Raw genomic sequence first — 19,986 nt, 5'->3', positions numbered from 1 at the left:
TACGCAGCTGACGTGGCCCCAACCCCCGGCAACGCGGGCGGGATCGCAACATGGCTGCGGGGCGAGCGCTGCAGCTGTCCCTGCTGCTGTCGCTGCTGCTGTCCGGGCCGCCCGGTCGGGTGAGGGGACAGCGGTCTCAGGACCGCGGCCGCCGCTTCTCGGACTTCAAGAGCTGCGGTGATCCCGAGTGCAGCAGTGAGTGCGGGGCCGCCGGGCCGGGGCGTCGCGGGGGTCAGGGGCGACGAGGGATCGCGGGCCCATGGTGGTCGGGGGAGCCATGAGGGATCGCGGGCCCATGGGGGTCAAGGGGAGCCCTGAGGGGTCCGGGGGCCGTGGGGAGTCATGGGGTACCCAGGGATCGCCGGGGATCGCGGGAGGGAGGGCGGGCGGGCGGGGAAACATGGGGGACTGGGATCGAGGGAGGCCAGGGTTGGGGCGGTTGGGGGATCACGGTGTGCCCGGGGGTCGCAGGCGGGGGTCCCTGGCCCGTGTCCCCCACCCCCACCCGGTCTCCCGGGCTACGAGCCCACTTGTTGTGGACATTGTTTTCCTCCGCCGCTGAGGCGCCCTGAGGGCTCGGGTTCCAGTGACAGCAGGGCCCCTTCCACCCGCCTCACTGGGTGGGTGGCGCCTGCCCAGGGCAATGTGGGGGTGCGGGCCCCTCCCCCTAGCTGCCCTTGGGAACTGGGGTGTGTTTTCTTTCGACCCCCAGGCCTCGTGTAAGGATCTGAACGAGGCCAGAATCTTGGCGCGGTGTGTTCTGAGCGCCCGGCTCTGAGGCCCGCGGAGGCCTGGGGGGGGCGGGGCGGGGGGCGGCGGAGATCCTCCTGCTCGGAGGGAGAGGGTTGTTAGGCCATCGTCGCAGCCCCTCCGGGGGCTGGAGCCCAGCCAGCCGAGGCCTTGGGGCTGGTGTTGCTGGAACCTCGCCCTGGGTTCGCTGGCCCAGGGAGGCCGGGCCTCAGGAGCCCTTAACTCACCGACAGTGATGTTCATAAATTCATATAGACTGTCCATGTGCAAAGGGCGAGAAACCTGCAGGGTAGCTTTTATATTCAAACTGATGTTACCAAAAACAAATGTCATAATCTGAAAGTTTGTATCCCCACAATACCATGAAGGAGCAGGACAGTCAGCACAGTACAGCACAGTAAGGCTAATTCACGGTAGCTATTCCCGGAGGAGACCCGAGGGCAGATCCCCGAGGCTGCCACGCTGGCCCTGAAGCTTTTTGGAGAAAGCCAGCTGCTCGCTGTCCTGCAGAGTTTGCACTGCTCGCTGCCCAGCGGTGTCCCACCTGGCTCCTCACAGGAAGTCACCTTGAAGACCACAGCCTGAGCCTCCTCAGGCCCAGACAGCTGCTGGGGGACACAGGGTGTGACAGAGCCTGAGGGCCCTCTATGCAGACAGGCACAGCAGGCACGGGAGCAGGCCTGGCTGGCCATGCTGCCCTCTGATATGTTACTGCAAGTCCCCGGACCCAAGGGGCCAAGAGAAACACTGCCCTTTCGCATTCTGGTAGAACCCCAGCCTTGATCTGCCCCAACCCCTTCAGCCTGGCCCCCTACTCAGATGTGAATTAAGATGCCAACATATCGCAAAATTACCACATTGAAGCTTCTAAAAACAAACTACCCCCTCCAAATCCGCACATTTGTTCCTTGAGTACATATTTTAATACTGAATAATACTGAGTACATTATATAAAATTGGCTTTTAGAAAATGTGTTGTTTCCATTTCTACCTTGTTTCTGCCATCTAGGTACATTTAATGTCCATTTCATCCCACATCAGAAGATGACATGTACTTTGTCAACAAAAGGAAAAATACTACTTCTCCCAGTTTCTAGATCACATTATAAGGATGGTAGCTATTAACTTATTCTTATAGTTTGGCATTGTCCCTGCCAAATGAAATGTCCATTTTTTAATTTAGCATATAGAAAAATATAAATAAGGGTAGGATTTCTTTTCTTTTAAAGGCTTCCTGATGTTGAGTACAATCAACATTATTTGCTTTGAGTAAACATTGCCTGCTGTTGGGACAGGATTCATAAGAAGTCACTTTCTCTTCCTAGTTAAGCTACGCAGATCCTGTATGTTAACTTACCCAGATCCTGTTCTGAGACAACAGCTTGGCTGCAAACACAACTGCCTGTGTTTACTGGTTCTGGGAGCAGGCGCAGAGCTTAAAGGCAGGGCCTGCTGGTGGGAGCTCGTGCTAATTGACCCCTTGGGGCTGCAGATGTTCTTCCAGTTTGCATTACCTCTACCTGTGCCGAGCTCCATCCAGTCAGTGTCTGCACAGCCATACACACATTTCCAAGTGAAGCTTTTTGTGGTTATGAAGCAGAAGAATCAGGCCTAGCGCGGAAGAGAGGAAACCAAGAGTTTGTTCCCGCCCTGTGTAGTGGGAGACGAGGCTTTTGATTCTTGGCAGCAGCCAGAGGGAAAGACAGACACTTTCCCCTCCCTTGTCTAATTGCAGGGATGTTGTGGCTCACAGCAGTAAGGTTCTAAGGATTTCATAGACTTTGAGCCTGCGCACTGGAAGCAATCGCAGAGTATGGGAAACCCTCAATTGTCGTTTACAGTGAGATTCTTACACTTCCTGATAAATCCGCATGCACTGTGAAGGTTGAATTCTAACATATGTTGTTTTTTCTTTTCTATCCTTATAATAGTGTTAATGTGCTGGGGTAAAGCTGTTGGAGATTTCACAGGCCCGGATTGTCGCTTTGTGAATTTTAAAAAAGGTGACTCTATACATGTCTACTATAAACTGGTAGGGGGATCGCCTGAACTTTGGGCTGGAAACGTAAGTAAAGTTTTGACACATTTTATTTTCTTACTTTGATAGAGTCGTCGAGCACTGTAGATTTAAGCGACAGTGTTCCTGGGGTCTTTGAGTGAGCCCACTGACTCAGCCAGACTGAAAACAGAACACGGCCCTGTGTTCCCAGGGGCCTGGGCCTGGCCCAGCACAGGGCTCAGCAGAGGTTTCCGAAACAGAATAGAACCAATTCTGGCTATCACCCTTCAGGATCAAGTTTTGGGGTGCTGCAGACAAAAGAGAGGTTGAAATGGTGAAAAGTCTTAGCTTCATTGCTTCCTTCAAAAAAGGATTCACAGCAGTAGACGTAATCCTGTAAGCTGTGACGTAGCGGCTCGAGCATGCATGCCCTAAGCTGACTTTCTGTGCCTTCCTTCTTCTGTGTCATTACTGTCTGTAAAAGGCATCAGCTCTAGGAGCAGTTACCTAGTCATCTGTGCTGTCACTACTCTGTAAGAAAGCAAAGTATTGTGTCCGTGTGCTTCCCTGTCTGCTTTTTATTACAATTCTGGTCACCTTTTGCTCTTCTTTCAGCCACTTCCCGCCTGTGGGGCCTCCCGGGAGTGCTGTCCCAGCCAGTTTAATGGGTGTGCTGCTATCAGACATGGCAGCTGGTGACCCCATGGTGCTTTAATGAGGGGATTCACTAGGAGTGACCTGGTTGAGTCTTACACGACTTGGCCACTCCATTTTACAAAGTGTGATATGGGGACTATTTCCGCTAGTAGCAAGGGTGCTTGACAGCCTTGGGATGGTTCGAACTTAGAGAGATTATCCCAACTGTGAAAGTTCTCACCCTCAGTAAAACGCCAAACAAGCAGCAGAAAATAAAGCTGGAAAAGCCCCACAATAAAAATAGGTTCACAGCAGAGTCCTTGGGAAGAATCTTGACTTGTCAAGTGGTCAGGCACAGCCATTTTTCAGACAGGTGTCCTGATAATTTGATTCTGGGAACTGTTTTTCTATTCACTGACACTGCATTTTTCATTTAGCAGTTAGTATGTTTCTCCCCTCTTCATCCTTGAGCTTTTGGGTATAGGAGCCGGACTTGCATTTTCCTCCTGCCATGGTTAGGCCCATGACCGCGTGCACCTCTGGAAACCCTCTTTCTGGGGTGCAGCACTGGTCCTGCCTTCTCTCGGAAGCCTGCTTGCCCACAGGCCCCGCCTGGGGGCCCCTGTGCCATGGTCACCCGCCAAGTGCTGGCTGAGCCACTCACTCCCGTCGCCTTCTCAGTGTTTCCTTCCTTACGTTTGCTCTGAGAGGAGCGCACATGAGTCTGTCCTCTCCTCTGGAAGCAGCAGCAGAGCACCCGCCCCCAGTCAGAGCAGCAGGGCCTTGGCAGGGATGTGCATGGAGGCAAAATTAGACATCAGATCCTTCCGTCACAAGCTCCCAGGATTCTGCACCATTTTTTTTTTTGTCAGATTGTAAGAAATGGGATACCAGCTCATGTAAAACCAGGAAGCTTTAGATAACCTGAGGCCTCGGATGGCAAAGATTAAGCTAAGATAGATGTTTTCCTTTCTCCATGTATCTCTGGTTTGTTGCCCTTTTCCAGATTCAGCCTTAATAGAATTTTCCCCAGAAGGAAGGAGAGTCACTCCCCTCAGGCTCTCCCCTCATCTTGTGCTCCGTATCCTTGGGAAATGATTGTTTCTCACTTCTGTTTCTTAGTTTTTATTCTGCAGTCTTTTTGGGTTTCCTGTAGTGCCGGACTTGTCTGCCAGTAAGGCAGCTTTTAAGTACCCACCTTGTCTAATCTTTAGGCAGTGTTCTACTACTAATGCTGGCTTTCAGATGGGTTCCACAGCAGGACCACTCTCCGAATATTTTAGGGTCAGAGATAAGGGTCCTTTGCTTCTTTCACTGTATTTGGTTTGCATATTGGTCTTCTTTAATGATGGGGAAAAGCCTGTGGCTCCCTCTCAGGCCACAGCTGGTACAAGACAGAGTGTTTCTCAGGGCCTCTTTCTGCTCATCTGCTCCATAGCTCACCTGTTGATGTGGAAAATGAATGGGATTCTGTTCTCTACAAGATTTATTTTGCATGAAACTGAAGCTTGGCATGTAGATAAGTATGCGTTACATTGTAATTTTATGTTCTCCCCATTTACTTGTAGTTTCTTAAAAAGCTGGGATAGTACATAATATCAGTATATGCCATTTGATGTAGTGGTCGTATATTTCAAAAGTTCTCTTTTTACTTGTTAGTCTTCCTAGCTGTTGTTGTTGATTTAGGAAAGATTTACATGCTGGTTTATGAGCAGTGCTGTGAAATGTTCAGGTAAATTCCTTTTAGAGGTTATTTGGGGCTGTGTTTCTGACGAGCTTTGATTCACATAGTTTTAGTCATGTAATATACGGTCATCTCTTATGCAAAGCTTTTATTTTCTTCTAAAATCTAACTTTATGTGTTCTGTGATTAAAATTAAGCTGAATATAGAAAAAACTACAAAGATTTAGAACTGTTGGCTTAACAGTATTCTGCACTTAATTTTATTGACATACAGTCCCAGTGTAATAATAATAGCAAGTGTCTGTCTCTTTTGGTTATATCTACCTATCTGCTTATTTCCTGACACTGCTAAGAAGTGTCTCATTTATATTCCTCACACAGAATTTGATTGACATCTGTCCCTGTTGCCCATTTTTTCATACAGGTTGGATTTTTTTTTGGATATTTCCCAAAGGATTTAGTCAAGATAGAACAAGTATATGCCAAAGAGGAACTACAAGTCCCAGCAGATGTAAGTTGTGGATTTCTATTTTGTTCTCAATTATAAATTGGCTTATATATTTATTAGTTATATATTCAGTTAATTGTTTTTGCGAGTCTTTGTTTTAATTGGGGAAGAAAACAATCTAATATTTATATATCGGATCTTAATTTGGAATCAGGCTACCTGCAAAATGAGCAAAGTTTGAAAAGCATTTACACAAGATCATATCATAATCTGCTTGTTAGCAATACATGAAGCAAATGTTCAGATAGCAGGCTGGATAGCCATAGACAGAGCTTTTCTTTGCTGTCTTATGTGTGTGACAAGTTAAGAACTTAATATCTTTGTGCCCAGTTATTAAATTTAAGAGGTAGATAATTTCATTTCACAAATACAAGGAGTAGGTATCCCAATTTGAAAACTACCATTGAACACTATTAGACATTTGTAGTATAGTGGAGATAGGGATAAATTAATCAAACTCTAATTTATGTACTGGGATAGAAGTGCAGACTTACAAGTGGCTTCTTCCTGTTGGACACTGATGTAAGGGACCTTGCTGGGTTACAGATCGGGCGGAGGGAACCTGTGGAGCCAGTCTCAGCCCTGTGTGATGGTGACCGGGCACCGACAGCACACTTGGTGCTCCCATCTGTGGCCCTGACTTCACGGGATTCTGTGTCTGGAATCCCCATTCCAGCCGATTATTTTCTGGAGGTTGAGGTTTTCCAGTGATTGGTGTCCACCCTCCCTGAGCCAGTTTTGGGCAGCTCCTCGTGTGGCTGCCAAGCACTTGAGCTGTGGGCAAGGACAGCTCCTAGATGAAACAGGCTGCAGAGTAGATAGAGTGAGAGCTGTTTCCAGTCTCAGAATTTTGTGACGATCTCGGAGGCATAAGAGCACTCTTCTTGCCTGCGGGCTTCGCTGTCAGTAAGAGGTGGCCAGGGCCTCAAGTGTGAGCCCCCCGGCCACAGGGGCCTCACCCGCTTGGACGCTACCTTCGCTTCCCCATGACACTTCCCTTCAGCACGCGCAGGAGGGGAAGAGGAAGTGACCTCCGGTGCTGCCCTGGACAGGCTCCCCAGGGCACCGGGAAGGCGTGCCAAGGAGGTGGCAAGTGTTCCACTCAGTTGCTGCCAGCTTGCCTCCTGGTGGAGAAGAGGGAGAATACAGATGTGCAGATGGTCCTGAGGCCGACAGCCACCTGGAGCCCTGACGCAGAGTGAGGGTCATACTCGCTGAGTCTAGTGTTCACATAACCAAGTGGGAAGGCCTCAATGCCACTCTTTGTGCCTTTAAATTCCTACTTCCCATGCCCCGTTTCTCACCAAGATACTTACTAAGCCGGTCTGTCTTCTTGATGTCCAAGGAGAATCCCCACCAAGACCCATGGGGCTGAGCCCGACAGCAAGGTGCAGCTGCCTGTCTGTACTGGGAGCAGAGCAGCAGTGTTAGGGGCACAGGGTCTCACTGCTCCGGAGTGGGCTGATCGGAGGAGCCAGGGACCCAACAAATGACACCCCACTTTCTCCCATCTGGCTCAGACGGATAGAGAGTCCAGGAGTAAGGCAGGAGAAGACCAAGATGTTGCCATATTTTTTCATTGTGCTTTTTGGAAAACATGCCCCATGCTTTAGGAAAAAGTAAAAATAACAGGCTTTCTAGAACTGCAGTCTAGAATGAGGGAGATTTACCCAGCCGCAGACTGAGCTAGCTGCCGGGGGGCCCTACCCGAGGGACAGGCCCCTGTGAAACCGGTGGCAGGGAGGGCCGGAGAAGTTCCTTTCCCTGCAGCAGGTCCCAAACAGAAACTGTTGGGCCTGAGCCAAGTCACCAGCCATGTGAGTGGGCAGCTGCTCCCCGAGGACAGAAGGAAGGGAAGGAAGGGTGTGACTGGAGAGACAGTGGGTCCAGCCTCCTGCCGCCAACTGCCCAGGAAGAGCCACGGCCAGGGTCACCCCGAGTACCCCTAGCGCCGGGGGAGTGTGGGATTCTGTCTGTCATAGCACAGGTAAGAGCTGCTCTGCGACATCAGTCAGTCACACACTAATGTCTCCTTTTCCCTTCCAGGAGACAGACTTTGTCTGTTTTGATGGGAGAAATGATATGTTTGATAACTATAACGTAGAAGAACTCTTAGGGGTTTTGGAACCCTATAACTCTGGAACTGAAGATGCTGAGAAAGCGCCTCCACATGCAGAGCAGCCTCCGGAGGGCTCCGCGGGAAGCGAGCCCAAGGCCCACAGCAGCAGTGCCGCCGAGGGAGGCGGCCCGGAGCACCAGCCCCACGCTGACCCAGGTGCCCGGGCGGAGGCGCCATCCTCAGAGGCGCTGGAAGAAATGCTGCAGGGGAAGCTGAGGGCGCCGCAGAGCGAGGACAGCAGGGCCAGCACTTCTCAGGCCGCCTCCGCTGAGCAGAAGGTGGACACTTACAAGCTCCCGAAGGAGATGGCTCTAGGCTTGAAGACCAAGTTCGGCTCCACTGCCGATGCTATGGTGTCGGATGACGAGGCGACTGCGCTGGTGACCGCCCCGGAAGGTGCTCTGGACAAGGCGCCGGACGCCGAGGCCTGCTCGGAGGAGGAGGAGGAGGAGGAGGAGGAGGAGGAGGGGAATGGAGGCGGCCTGGACGAGCTGCCGCTGCTGACCTTCAGCAGCGGGGAAGAGCCGAGCCGGGCAGCGGAGCCCGGGCTGGAGGAAGAGGACAGCACCGTGGCAGCTCGGCACCCCAGCATGGGAACCGGCCAGAACGGCATCCTGGCCACCTGGGGGAGCACTCTGTTCTCCATTGTCGCCTCCGGCCAGAGGGGCACGCAAGACTTGGAGGGCTCTCACTCAGAAGGAGCACAGGAAGGTGACCCCGAGAGCAGCGAACAGGGGAAGCCACAAGCTGTGGCAGATTATTTTGACTCTGAAAACTTAGATGATTTTTTTGTAGAAGTCTTTAAAACAAATGATGAAAATGACTCAGGAATGGACACAGAACCTGACAATAAGGAAAATGGCAGTGATGCTGAGGAACCAGAGTCCCCACTCGAGGCTGCCCGGCACGGAGGGACAGTTCCACACGGCTCTGCTGCGAGCCTGGGGCTGAGGCCCCTGCCGGCTGCCGGAAAGGGCAAGGACGCCCCTCAGCCAGCTTCTGAGAACAGAGACAGTGACCCGCAGGAAGCAGCTGTGGGCGATGCAGAAGACACACTCAGGGAGGGAAGACCTGGAGCCCAGACGTCGGCTGCCGGCCCAGAGAGCGGCTCTGCTCTGAACGGTGTGGGCAGTCGGGCGACTGAAGGGACTGAGGGGATGAGAGAGCAGGAATCCCCCGGCGCTGTGCCACCGCCCGGAGAGGATCTGCACACCTCGACCCCAGATGGTGTGCAGGTGGCTGGGGGTGCGGCCCCGGGGCCCAGCTTGCACCCTGGCCCAGCGCGGCACCAACTCGAAGAGCAGAGAGAGGAAACAGGCCTGACAGCCCCAGGCCACCCTCTGTTCCCTCCTCCAGATGGAGTGAGATTGGCAGGAAAACTGGAAGAGGAGGTCCCCCCTCTGGGAGATCGTTCCCGGCTGCAACAGAGAGATGCTGCCCTCAGGGAGCGAGCGACTGAAATGGAGTCAGCTCAGCACGAGGCAGAAGAGAGGGACCCAGCAGAGGAGAGGGAGCTGCCCGATGGTGCGGCTGCCCCAGGCTCCCATGCCCAAGAGACAGAGGGGGACGAGGAGAGGACGGAGGAGGAAGAGGAGCCAGAGGGCGACGAGGAGCTCCCAGAAGAGCTGCTGGAAGATGAAAATGCAGTCAGTGCTAAACAGTCTCAAGAAATTCACCCGGAAGTCGGGGATGGGAAGCCGCCTATTAACCCACGAGGTTCTGTAGGGGCGCAGTTAGGGACCATTCACCCCGATCCAGCAGCCGAAGAAAACCAGCAGGAACCTAACGTGATTCTTGTGATTGAAGACGAAAATGCTACTGCAGCAAGACAGGGAGATGGGCCAAGTAGGGGCCTGGGCAGCGCTGTGGTGGGGAGAGAGGACGGAGGTCCCCCGGCACCAGAGATCAGCGAGCCTGAGGGCAGGGAGAAGGCCCCCTCACCAGGCCCACGTGAGGCCCTGCAGAAGGAAGACTCGGTGGGGGTGTGGCCGGGCGGGGACAGCACAGGGCCTGTGGAGAGGCCTTCGGGGGAGCCCTCTGAGGAGGCCCAGAAGGCTGGGGACCCGAGGAGCCTGGGGCCCTTCCCTGCATACCCCATAGATGACCTGTCCCGGCAGAGTCCACTCGCTGCGCTAGGGGAAGACTGGCCCATCATCCTCAGCGTCTTCAAGGACCTGGAAGTCTTGGAGCGCTTCCTCAAGTACATGGATGTCCTCAAGCTGGAAGCTATGCTGCAGGACATGTCCCTGAAGCTGAAGGCGGCGCAGCAGGAGAGCCTGCCTTACAACGCAGACAAGGTGCTGGACAAGGTCTTCCGGGCCTCCGAGGCGCAGATCCTGAGCGCAGCAGAGAAGATGCTGGATGCCCGCACGACCAGGAACAGAGAGCTGGGGGCGAAGGAAAGCAATGTGCTGGAAGAGTATGCCGTGCTAGATGACGTGCAGGACCTCATCTACTTCGTCAGGTACAAGCACTTGGCCGAGGAAGAGCCCGTCCCGCTGAGCACGGCCCCGACTCTGGAGGACTGCTGGAGGGGACCTGCCCAAGGTAGAGTCCTGCCTCAGCCTCCTGGGGTGGGGCAGGTGCGGGGCGGCGGGGGGTCTGTAATGTTCTGTTCAGAGTCCCTGGCTTACAGGAGGAGGCCCAATGTCCTCTCCTTCCTTCTTTCTTTTAGGCACAAACATGCAGCAACATTTCTTTCTTTTTTTTTTTTTTTGGTACCTGGGATCAAACTCTGGACCTTGTGCTTGCGAGGCAGGTGGCAGAACCACTGAGCTAAATCCCCAGGGAAGAATTTATGTTTTGGTACTGGGGATCAAACTCGGGACCTTGTGCTTGCAAGGCAGGTGGCGGAACCACTGAGCTAAATCCCCCACTTGCAGCGACATTTCTTACTGTCTTCCCTTAGGACAGTTGATACTCATTAGCATTTTTTTTTTTTGGTACTGGGGATCGAACTCTGGGACCTTACGCTTGTGAGGCAGGTGGCAGAACCACTGAGCTAAATCCCCGGCCCCTAGTTAGCATTTTCAAAAGGAAACTTACAAAAACCTAAAGAGAAAGATGAAAGTTATACAGAAAGAAAATGATATTCAAAGTAGACCTGTTAACAGAGTTCACATGCGATTATGAAAAAGCATTCCTGAGCAGTGAACACAGCTTCTTTTTTAACCTTTTGAGGGTCCTGCTGTTTAGTTCAGGCTGGCCTTGAACTCATGGGAATCTTCCTGCCTCAGCCTTCCAGGTGCTGGGATTACAGGTGCGCACCACCACCTCTGGCTGAACAGGGTTCTTAACCCTAAAATAACTGTCCTCTCACCAAGAAGCGACCAGCCTGGCTTCCACACACCCTGGCTTAGCTCCTCCACACTTCGCCTTTTGTGGCTGTCGTGCTCTTTTCTGCCTGTAGAGGGCGGTCGCTTGCTCATTACCTGCCCTGGGCCTGGGGTTCTTCCTTTGCCTTTGTCCAGGGTGGTGACCTTTGCGACCCACAGGCTGATCTGGGATGGAGCCAAGGCGGGCACTTCCCAGGCCCGCACGCAGAAGCCAGGCAGTCAGCACTGGTCAGCGTGACCCCAGCCAGGATGCCGACGTGGCTGTGTGACCCGGTCCAGGGTCTGCTGTCCGTCGCCACTGCTTTTCACACTCAGTGTGTGCACCCAAGGCATGTGCAGAGCCCAGGAGGACAGAAAGCCGCAGGACACTGTCTCCCCAGAGTGCTAATTTTTCCTGAGAACCGGGGGAAGAAAACATTTTTGCCCTTCATCAAAGTGGCTATATTTTGGCCAGGTGTGGTGGCTCATGCCAGTAATCCCAGCACTAGGGAGGCTGAGGCAGGAAGATCACGCAGAGATCGAGGCCAGCCTCAGCTACATAGTGAGTTCAAGACCACCCTGAATACATGGGAGACCCTGTCTCAAAAACAAACAGACAGGGGCCGGGGATTTAGCTCAGTGGTTTTGCTGCCTGCTGCGCAAGCACAAGGACCCGAGTTTGATCCCCAGTACCAAAAAACAAACAGACAAAAAAGAGTGGATGTGTTTTGGATAAGAGTCCAATACCCTGGGCCGGGGATGTAGCTCAGTGGCGCCATGCCTGTGTGGCAAGTGCAAGGCCCCGAGTTCGATCCCTGGTACTGAGGACAAAAAGAAAAAGAGTAAAAGCCAAGTGAAATAGCAGGTTGCAAAGAACTAATGCTGGCCTGGCGAGGGTGCTGCTGGCTGAGCCCTGAGGCTCTGGCAGGCGATGGGTTTGCATCCAGCTCTCAGAGTGCTCAGAGCTGCCTTCCTCCAAGGCCGCCCCTCCCGGAAGGCCGAGCCTGAGCCCACATTCCTTCAGATTCTCTCCTTTGCTCTTACTGGTGTGGGTACCTGCTGCTTTCCAAGGGCAGTCATCTTACTGAGGGCCCTCCCACGGAGGCGTGTGGGAAACCTGCAGCGAACGGCTCCTTCATGCACTTGACAGTGTAGATGGCTGTCCTTTGTGTGGACTAAGGAAAGCTCTGCTTCCACCGGCTGTGCTTGTGGGGCTGCCGGGCAGCCAGCTGTATCCAGCAGCTGAGTGGTTCCTCTCCCCTCAGAGACGCAGCCGCCCCCTAGCGATCTGTTCCCTCGAGAGAACACGGAAGATGCTGGCACGAAGCTCCCGGAAGAGCCCAGCCCCTGGGGCCAGCCGGCGACCAGGGTAGCAGGCGGCTCCGCCGAGGAACAGACACCGAATCCCAAGGAGGACGAAGCCCCAGGTAGAGCTTGTTGACCATCCCGCCCAGCAGAAGCATCTTCACAACGCCTTGCAGGACATTGCTGCTGAAGGCAGGAGTCGGGGAGAATAATGCAGAGAAGTAGAGCTGAAGGCTGGAACCCCAGGCTGACGAGAGCAGAGTCCAGACAGGTGGGGCAAAAACAGGAGAGGCCAGACCTGGCTAATCTAGCGGCGTTTGGCTGCGAGGAGCCTCGTGAGGCATCTCCATCTGGGGTATTCCTGCAGAGCCCTTGTGCTCCGAGAGGTTCCTGCTGGGGCTGCCAGGCAGCTCGGATGGGGGTTCTGGAGCTTTTCTCCCTGTAACTGTCCTCAGGGAAACCCATATTCCAGGCCACTCGGTGAATATTTAAACTTAACAGACACAGTTCTCCTGTAGCCTAAAGCTGAGTGCCCATTTTCCCCAGTTTTAGGGGTGATTACGACAGAAGGCCCCGAAGCTGACCCAGGAGGTACTACGGAGAGCCAGCAAGAGATGAACAGGCAGGAGCCGGCCCACACCAGCCCTTTGGAAAGCGTAGTCCCGAAGCATAGTTCATTCATGCCTTACCTCAGCAAGATGGTGAGTTGATGCCTGCCAGCCTGTCTTTGGCATTGTCATTTTTAGGTGGATTTTGAGCTTCATGTGGAGAACTTAGGGTGTCTTTATGGAAACACTGCCAGACCCTCTGCAATAGCTCAGAAGAGGCCAGGGCATGCACCATCCCAGGGTCTCCTGACCACTGAGGCGGCTTTCTGTCTGCTGGGCCGCAGGTGCGCACTGGGAGATGCAGCTCTTCCCGGGCCACCACCATCAGACTGGCAGGGGACAGAGGCATCTGTCGGTGCAGCAAGGTGCAGGCAGGGAGGGAGCACTGCGTGGGGGAGCCTGGAGTGCTGTCAGGTAGCTCCCTGAGCCTGGGGTGACAAGGGGGTGAGGAGCTGGGCCCTGCTTCGAGCAGCCCAGGACGGACGGGAGTCTTGACGGGAAGTTTGCTGCTGGACAGATGGGCCGGCCGACAGAAGAGAACACGTTTGGGGGTGGAGAGCACAGGAAAGGGGATTTGGGCAGCCAGGGACGTGTGAACAGTTGGCACTGGTGAGTGTGGACTTGGGGCCCAGCCACATCATAAAGGAAGCCCTGTGCCAGCGCAGGATACCGCTGCCAGTGTGGGATCCTTCGACGGTCTGAAGCAAGCCAGGGCTTGGGCAGATCTGTCTCTTAGAAAGACTCCCTGAGCGGATGACCTGTACTGACCTCTGGAGTCCCGATGGGGACGCAGCGCCCCCTGGTGGTGTCTATGGACAGCAGGCTCTGGACCAGTGGCGGGGCTGAGAGAGCTGACAGAAGCTGGCACTCACTGACCCGGCCAGGCTGGAGAAAGTGTCCTCCTCAACCAAAGCAGGTCCCATCGGTTATGATAGTCCAAGGCTTATGCAGGAAGGGGGTTTTGAGCCATAAATCCCAGAGTCATCACTTAGAAGATGGGAAATTACTAGCCGTGGCTGACCGGTCCTCAGGGATCTGGGGCTGGAGGAGACCCTGGCCCACTCACCCGTTCCTCACTGTGCGGCAGTCGCTCTGCCCCAGCCCTGCATCACAGCTATGAGCCTGTGACCGAAGTCCCCGGCGGAGCCCACCACAGGGCACCGGCTTGCTGCTGGCAGATCCTCTCTGCGACCTCCCTAGTACAGCCTCACTCCTCTTCTGCAGAGTAACCCCTTAGATATTTGAGGTTACACTTTCATTTTTAAGCTACTTCTGGGTATTTTATTATAGAAAGCTTCAAATAAGCAAGAGCAGAGAGAATAAATAGTAGGGTGGTGGTAGATGATAATGTAATATAAATTTCAAAATACTGCAGGTAGAAATTTTCAAAGTTTTACTCTATGGAAATGATAGATGTTTGAAGAGATAGGCATGTTTGATCTGATTTAAATGTTAAACTGTGTACACGTAGTGAGACAGCATGTTACTACCCTTGAAATATGTAGTTTTATGTTTTTATGTACTAGCTAAAAATAAATTTAATATTTAAAACTTTCAGAAAAGCAGAGAGAATAGTAGAGTGAACTCAGGGCTCTATCACTGAGCTTAACAGTGATTCCTTAACATTTGGTCTAAAATCCCATCCCTTACATTTTAAAATGTTCAAATCAGGTTCTTGTTGAGGTGCAAATGTCATCATTGGTTGATATGTATCTCAAGTCAAATTTAATCAGACATAAATTGCATATAAGGTACCCATCTTAGGAATACAGCTCAGTGAGTGTGTTAACAAATGCACACGCCCATGTAAACACTACTGCAGCCATGTAGAGAGAACATTGTCTTCATTCACAGATTTCTATTCAGGAGCTTTCCTAGTAACAGCCCCCAACCCGCTCCAGGCCACCACTGACGAAACTTCTTTTAAGTTATCGATCAGTTACTCTAGAATATCACCTGTGTGACCCTGTGGAAGGACTCACACCAAGGAGGAGAGTGGCCCCTGACGTGGTCAGGGTGCCTAGCCACCCTCCGAGGGCTGGTGGTCTCTGACCTCTGCTGGCCACCTCGAGAGTGGCCTCTCTTTGTGAGCTGCTTGTTTCCAGATGGTTAATGACATAGAGTGCATTTGCAGGCCCTTGGGGGCTGTGCCTTTCCCGTGTCCCCTCCCTCTGGCTGGCTGCCATACAGCTGTCCCCACCAGGGTCAGCTCCGGGAACCTGCCAGTGGGCAGGTGCTCTGTTCCCCTTCTGCAGTTCTTCCCTTCACTCCTCAGTCTCGCCCTGCACAGGGACTGCCTCTGCTCAGCCCTACCTGCGGGAGTCCCCGAAGACTCCCAGAGCAACTTCTCGGTCACTGCCCTCTCTCTGGGCCCCTTTGCCCGGTCCCACAGCTGGGTCTGTGGTGAGACTAGTGGCCAGGTCCCCTTTCATGGCAAGGTCTGGCGAGGAAGCCCACCCTCTTGTCCTTCCTGCTGTGTGAACTGGCTGCAGTTCTCCAGCTGAAAAGCAGTCTTTCTGTGTATTCTGTCCATTGTCTGTCCCTTTCATTGGCGGGGCCAAGTCACATACCAGTTACTGTGTCTGTGGGCTTCTTCTGTTGCTTCGATATCCTCATTGAGGAAAATGTTTGTTAGCTTCTAGGGCAAAGTGTGGTCCAGGTTTTGTGACCGACAGCTCCCTTGTATGACTTAACCTACTTCTCTGCTTCTCTTTTTTCACTTCTGTGCTTTTCTCTTGCTTGAATCCCCTCTCTCCTCCCTCCTCCCCTCTCCTCCTCCCTTCCTTCTTGGCTTTCTTTTATGCTGGGAATAGAACCCAGGCCTCACACATTCTAGGCAAGTGTTAACCACTGAGCTATACCCCCAGCTCACCTCTGGTTCTTCACATTTCTTGGGAATGGATAGTCAGATTTGTAGTCAGATTTGGCTCAGTTCTGCTCAGTAGGAAATGTTGTATCCTTCTACCAGGAGACATTTAGACATCTAACACTAGTATGTCCTTCTTTTTGATGTCATTAGTCACTGGTACCATTGATGAAATCCGCTAACATCTCACAGGTAGCACAGTGGTGATAGATCAACATAGAATCAACTTTTCTTTACACTGAGACTTGGTTTGTATAGTGAAGGCAGGATAATTACATGATTCTTTATTTAAACAATTTTTAAAATAGTGAGCTCCCTTCCTGGCCTTATCCAATGATGCCCTCAGGAGCTTTTAAAAAGCTTTTTTTCTCTTATCTAAGAGTTGTTACAATGTCATAGATTTAAAACCAGTGTGTTTCAGTCCAATCAAGAATAACAATTAGGGGCTGGGGGAGTCCCTCAGTGGTAGAGCTCACGCCCAGTATGTGCAAGGCCCTGGAGTCCATCTTCAGCACTGGAACACACGAAGACAATTGCCCTTCTTTTTTTTGGTACTGGGGATCAAACTCAGGTCCTTGCGCTTACAGGGCAGGTGGCAGAACCACTGAGCTACATCCCCGCCCCGACGCCTTGCATTTTTACTGCCTGTCTCAGTGTACACAGCTACTGCCGCGCTGCCACAATTGCCCGTGGTATGTGCTGATCCCGTGTGCCAGGGCTCTGGCCTCCGCTGAGACCACGGCACAGTCAGCCAGGATGTGCTTCTCACCAAGTGGCGCAGGACAGTATTTGCCTGTTTGCAGTGTAGTCCTACAACAGTATTAAAGGTCCACACTACCACCAGGAGGATGCTCTTGGAAATGTTTTAAGGATTTTCAGTAAGCTGTAGCCCAGGTGTGCCGGAGACCATTCATCTTTGTGGTTTTGCCACCGACTGGATACACAGGTTGTTTCCTTTTTCCTTTCAGTATTTAGGCGCAGTTTCCTAAGACTTCTTAACCTTACGATTATCTAACATACCTGTGTGATCCAAACTGGGAATGACGTCTGTTGGGAGAACTCTAGCTTTGGCGGCAGTGATGTTGCCCTCCTTTGTAACAACAGGTCTTTTATTGATGGACATTTTGTTGCCAGTCTTTTGTTGTTACAAATAATTGTGGAATTACAAAATTTTATAAATGTATCCTTCCAACATTTGTTTCTGTATCTTATCTTTGAAATACATTTTTACAAGTGGGCCCAGCTGTGGTTCGGTGGTGGAGGCTTGCCTAGCACGTGCGAGGCCCTAGATTCCATCCCCACCAAAGAAAAAGTGGGATTGAGTCGGTAGGTAAATCCGTAGGCAGTTTCAGGCGAAGCTGGCAGTTGTCACAGGAGTTGTGTCATTCTCTACAGGAATCGGCGGGGAGCTGCCCCGCATTCCCTGGCCAGGGCTCATGGTGTCCACGGTCCAGGGCGTTCAGGGCTTGGGTCTTGCAAGTGGAAGGCACACGGAACTGGATCTCAGCGTGGGTTTGTTAAGGACGAGCTACGCAGAGCATGCTTCCATGTGGCACCGATACTTCATTTCTTTTCCAGCGACTTCACTCTCTTTCTGTTTTGTTTTTGTAGGCAGGGGCTGGGCAAGTTTGTTGTTGTTGCTGTTTTATGTTATTTTTAAGATTTACAAACCTTTGAGGCGGGGGTGGGGGGGTGGGGGGGGTGGCTCAGTTCCGGGTAACCGGAAAAAAAAGAGAAGGATTTACAAACCTTTTTCCCTCTTCGCTTCTTGATTTTTGAGACGTAATCAGGAAAAATATGCCCACTCGGTACACAGAAAAATTCCCTCAATGCTTTTTCTACGTAGTTGTTTCGTCTTCTGCGTCCAGGTTTCCGATCCTCTGTAACTCGCCCTGTGAGTAAAGAAGGAGGGCTGCGGTTCCCGGCTCCGGCCGCGTTTGTGCGGACGCTCCGCCCCCCGTCCCCGCGGGGACCCCGCCGCACCCCTGCTCTGCGCCCTGGCCCTGGGGAGCAGCCCCGCCCTCCCGGGCGAAGGCGCAGCCGCGTCCGCCGGCTACGTAGCCGTGCGCGCGGCTGGGCGCTGGGTGGCCCGGCGTCGGCGTGTGGCCGCGGGCCCGGGCCCCGCCCCCGGCCTCGCTCATTGGGCCCTCCTGGCCCAGCTCCGCGCGGCCCCTGGGGTTCGCCCCGCCCCTCCCCCTGCGCAGGCGCGAGGCGGCGTCGCCCTGGAGACCGTCCGTAGCGCGTTTACGGCTCCGGGAGCGGAGCGGAAGGCGCGGTCGTGCGGCCCCGCCCCCTGTCGGCTCCTGGAAGGCGGCCTCTTCGGGACGGGGTGAGGCCGGGCCCGCAGGGAGCGAGCTTCGCTCGCGATGGACGCCGTGCTGGCCTCTGCGCCCGCGGTCGCCGTGTCCCCGGGAGACCCGGAGCTGCTGGGGCCCCTGTCGGTGTTGTACGCTGCCCTCGTGGCCCGGCTTCTGGAGGTGACGGCCGGGCGGGGCGGGGCGGCCCGGGGCGAGGGCGGCGAGCGGCTCCTCCGGGTAGGCCGCCTGAACTGCGCGCTCGGCCTCGTTTCGAAAAAGTGGAACTTGGCTAAGACTTAATGTCTTAGAGGAATACGCGCAGTTTGTGTTTCTCGGTGTCACAGTGGTTTTATTTGCAGCCGTACAAGTCGATTGCTTCTGTCGTGTATTTAAATTTTATCCGGTGTACTGGTTTGTTTTTTTTTAAGTAATAAACACCAAGTTACCTAAGCAAGATCCAGAGGGATTCTAGCCATTGTTAGACGTGGAAAGGCCTAACGCCAGCTGCAAATATAGGCTCGAGTTTGAGATGTTCAGACTCATTAAGCTTAAATACACCAGAAGCCAAACAAGGATGTGAGACTGCCAGGATCCTCTTATGAAAGGGGAGTTGGAAGTGGGTTTAGAATATCGATGATGATTGTCTGTGATTCCTTTATTGTCCTTTTAAACTTTACCATTCTTTCCCCCTTATCTATGTCAGCTAGTTGCTACTCTGCCTGAGGACGCTCAGCCTGGACCTGATTTTTATGGACTACCCTGGAAGCCTGTGCTTCTAACTGCCGTGTTGGGAATCATTTCATTTGCCATTTTCTTCTGGAGAACTGTTCTTGCTGTAAGTAAATTAACTTATACTTTGACTTATAAATACATCGAGTATTTTATAATCCTTGGCCCTTTTGTTTTTCATTTAGTAACATAAACAAATTAATGTTATAATTCAGGCTAATTTCCTGAATCTAGTGTAATCTTGGTGTTGGTACAGACTTAAGAGACCAAGATGACCATGTCCACTGTTAGTAGACTTGAGGATTCTTATAGCCGTCCTGAAAAACAGTTTAATAATTATATGTATCACAAGCTTTTTAAATGGGATAAAAAACAGGATAGGAAATATCAATCCCTTTTATTTGGTGTATCGGTAATCTATACTGAAGAAATTATGTGTTAAAGATTTTGTACAGGGGTGTTTGATGGAATATTATTTAATAGAGTGAAAACTTGGCACAACCTAAGTAATGTACATTAGGGAATTGTATTGTCCCATTTATGTCCACACAATGGGCTGTTAGGCTGCTGTGTATTTCACAGGCAGAAGGCCCAGAGCATGCTCACTCACACCTCAATGTGAAGTGGGGAAAGGGGAAACAGGGCCGTGATTTAGCTCAGTGGTGCCGCCAAGCGGGACAGACTGTGAAGTGTTGCTAGACTGTGGTACAAAACACGTACATATCACAGGGAAAGAGGCCCCAGAGAAATGCAGTAAAAAGGAAGAAACATCTAGGTGATGCGAGGCCTAGTGGTGTGTGTCTGCCTGCAGCCGCAGCATCAAGGGAGCCTGAGGCGGGAGGATTCCAAGTTTGAGCGCAGCCTGGGCAACTTGGTGACTTAGCAAGAGCCTGTCTCAAAATAAAAAATAATGGGAGGGGCCGGGGATTTAGCTCAGTGGTTTCGCCACCTGCTGCACAAGCGCAAGGACCCAAGTTTGATTGATCCCCGGTACCAAAATCATCATCATCATCATCATCATCATCATCATCATCATCATAATGGGAAGGCTGAGGATGTAGCTCAGTGTGAAGGCTCCGGGGTCAGTCCTCAGTACCACAACAAACAAAACCAAAACAATGCCTTCTTAAAAAGAAGCGTCCTTTTACCTGGATTCTTAGGAAGAGTTTTC

General features: G+C 52.4%; 2 protein-coding genes across 5 annotated transcripts in view; both read left to right on the top strand.

Moving 5' to 3' along the window:
* The first annotated feature begins 18 nt into the window (after positions 1–18).
* On the top strand, positions 19–13,016 carry LOC106007912 (transport and Golgi organization protein 1 homolog). Its single transcript, XM_087209851.1, has 6 exons — positions 19–195; positions 2,682–2,815; positions 5,494–5,580; positions 7,624–10,243; positions 12,276–12,586; positions 12,862–13,016. The coding sequence occupies exons 1-5, from the start codon at positions 51–53 to the stop codon at positions 12,449–12,451; spliced, it is 3,162 nt and encodes a 1,053-aa protein (XP_087065977.1). The 5' UTR covers positions 19–50; the 3' UTR covers positions 12,452–12,586; positions 12,862–13,016.
* A 4,973-nt stretch (positions 13,017–17,989) lies between these two features.
* Positions 17,990–19,986, top strand: part of Mia3 (MIA SH3 domain ER export factor 3) — a 25,457-nt gene continuing 23,460 nt past the window's right edge. For 3 of the 4 annotated variants that reach the window (XM_087209852.1, XM_013066515.3, XM_013066516.3), the window contains exons 1-2: positions 18,072–18,266; positions 18,790–18,921. In XM_087209852.1, the coding sequence (XP_087065978.1) occupies positions 18,156–18,266; positions 18,790–18,921 (243 nt within the window). In that variant the 5' untranslated portion in view covers positions 18,072–18,155. Of the gene's footprint in view, positions 18,267–18,789; positions 18,922–19,986 lie in introns of all 4 variants that reach the window. The other variant, XM_087209853.1, reaches the window with a different exon arrangement.

The sequence above is a fragment of the Heterocephalus glaber genome, unplaced genomic scaffold, assembly GCF_053883595.1.
Source record: "Heterocephalus glaber isolate CG9 unplaced genomic scaffold, H.glaber_assembly_v1.0 deba00001067, whole genome shotgun sequence".
In the NCBI taxonomy this organism is placed as follows: Eukaryota; Metazoa; Chordata; class Mammalia; order Rodentia; family Bathyergidae; genus Heterocephalus; species Heterocephalus glaber.
The sequence above is the reverse complement of the archived record's forward strand: the minus strand, read 5'-3'. Positions and strand labels throughout refer to the sequence as shown.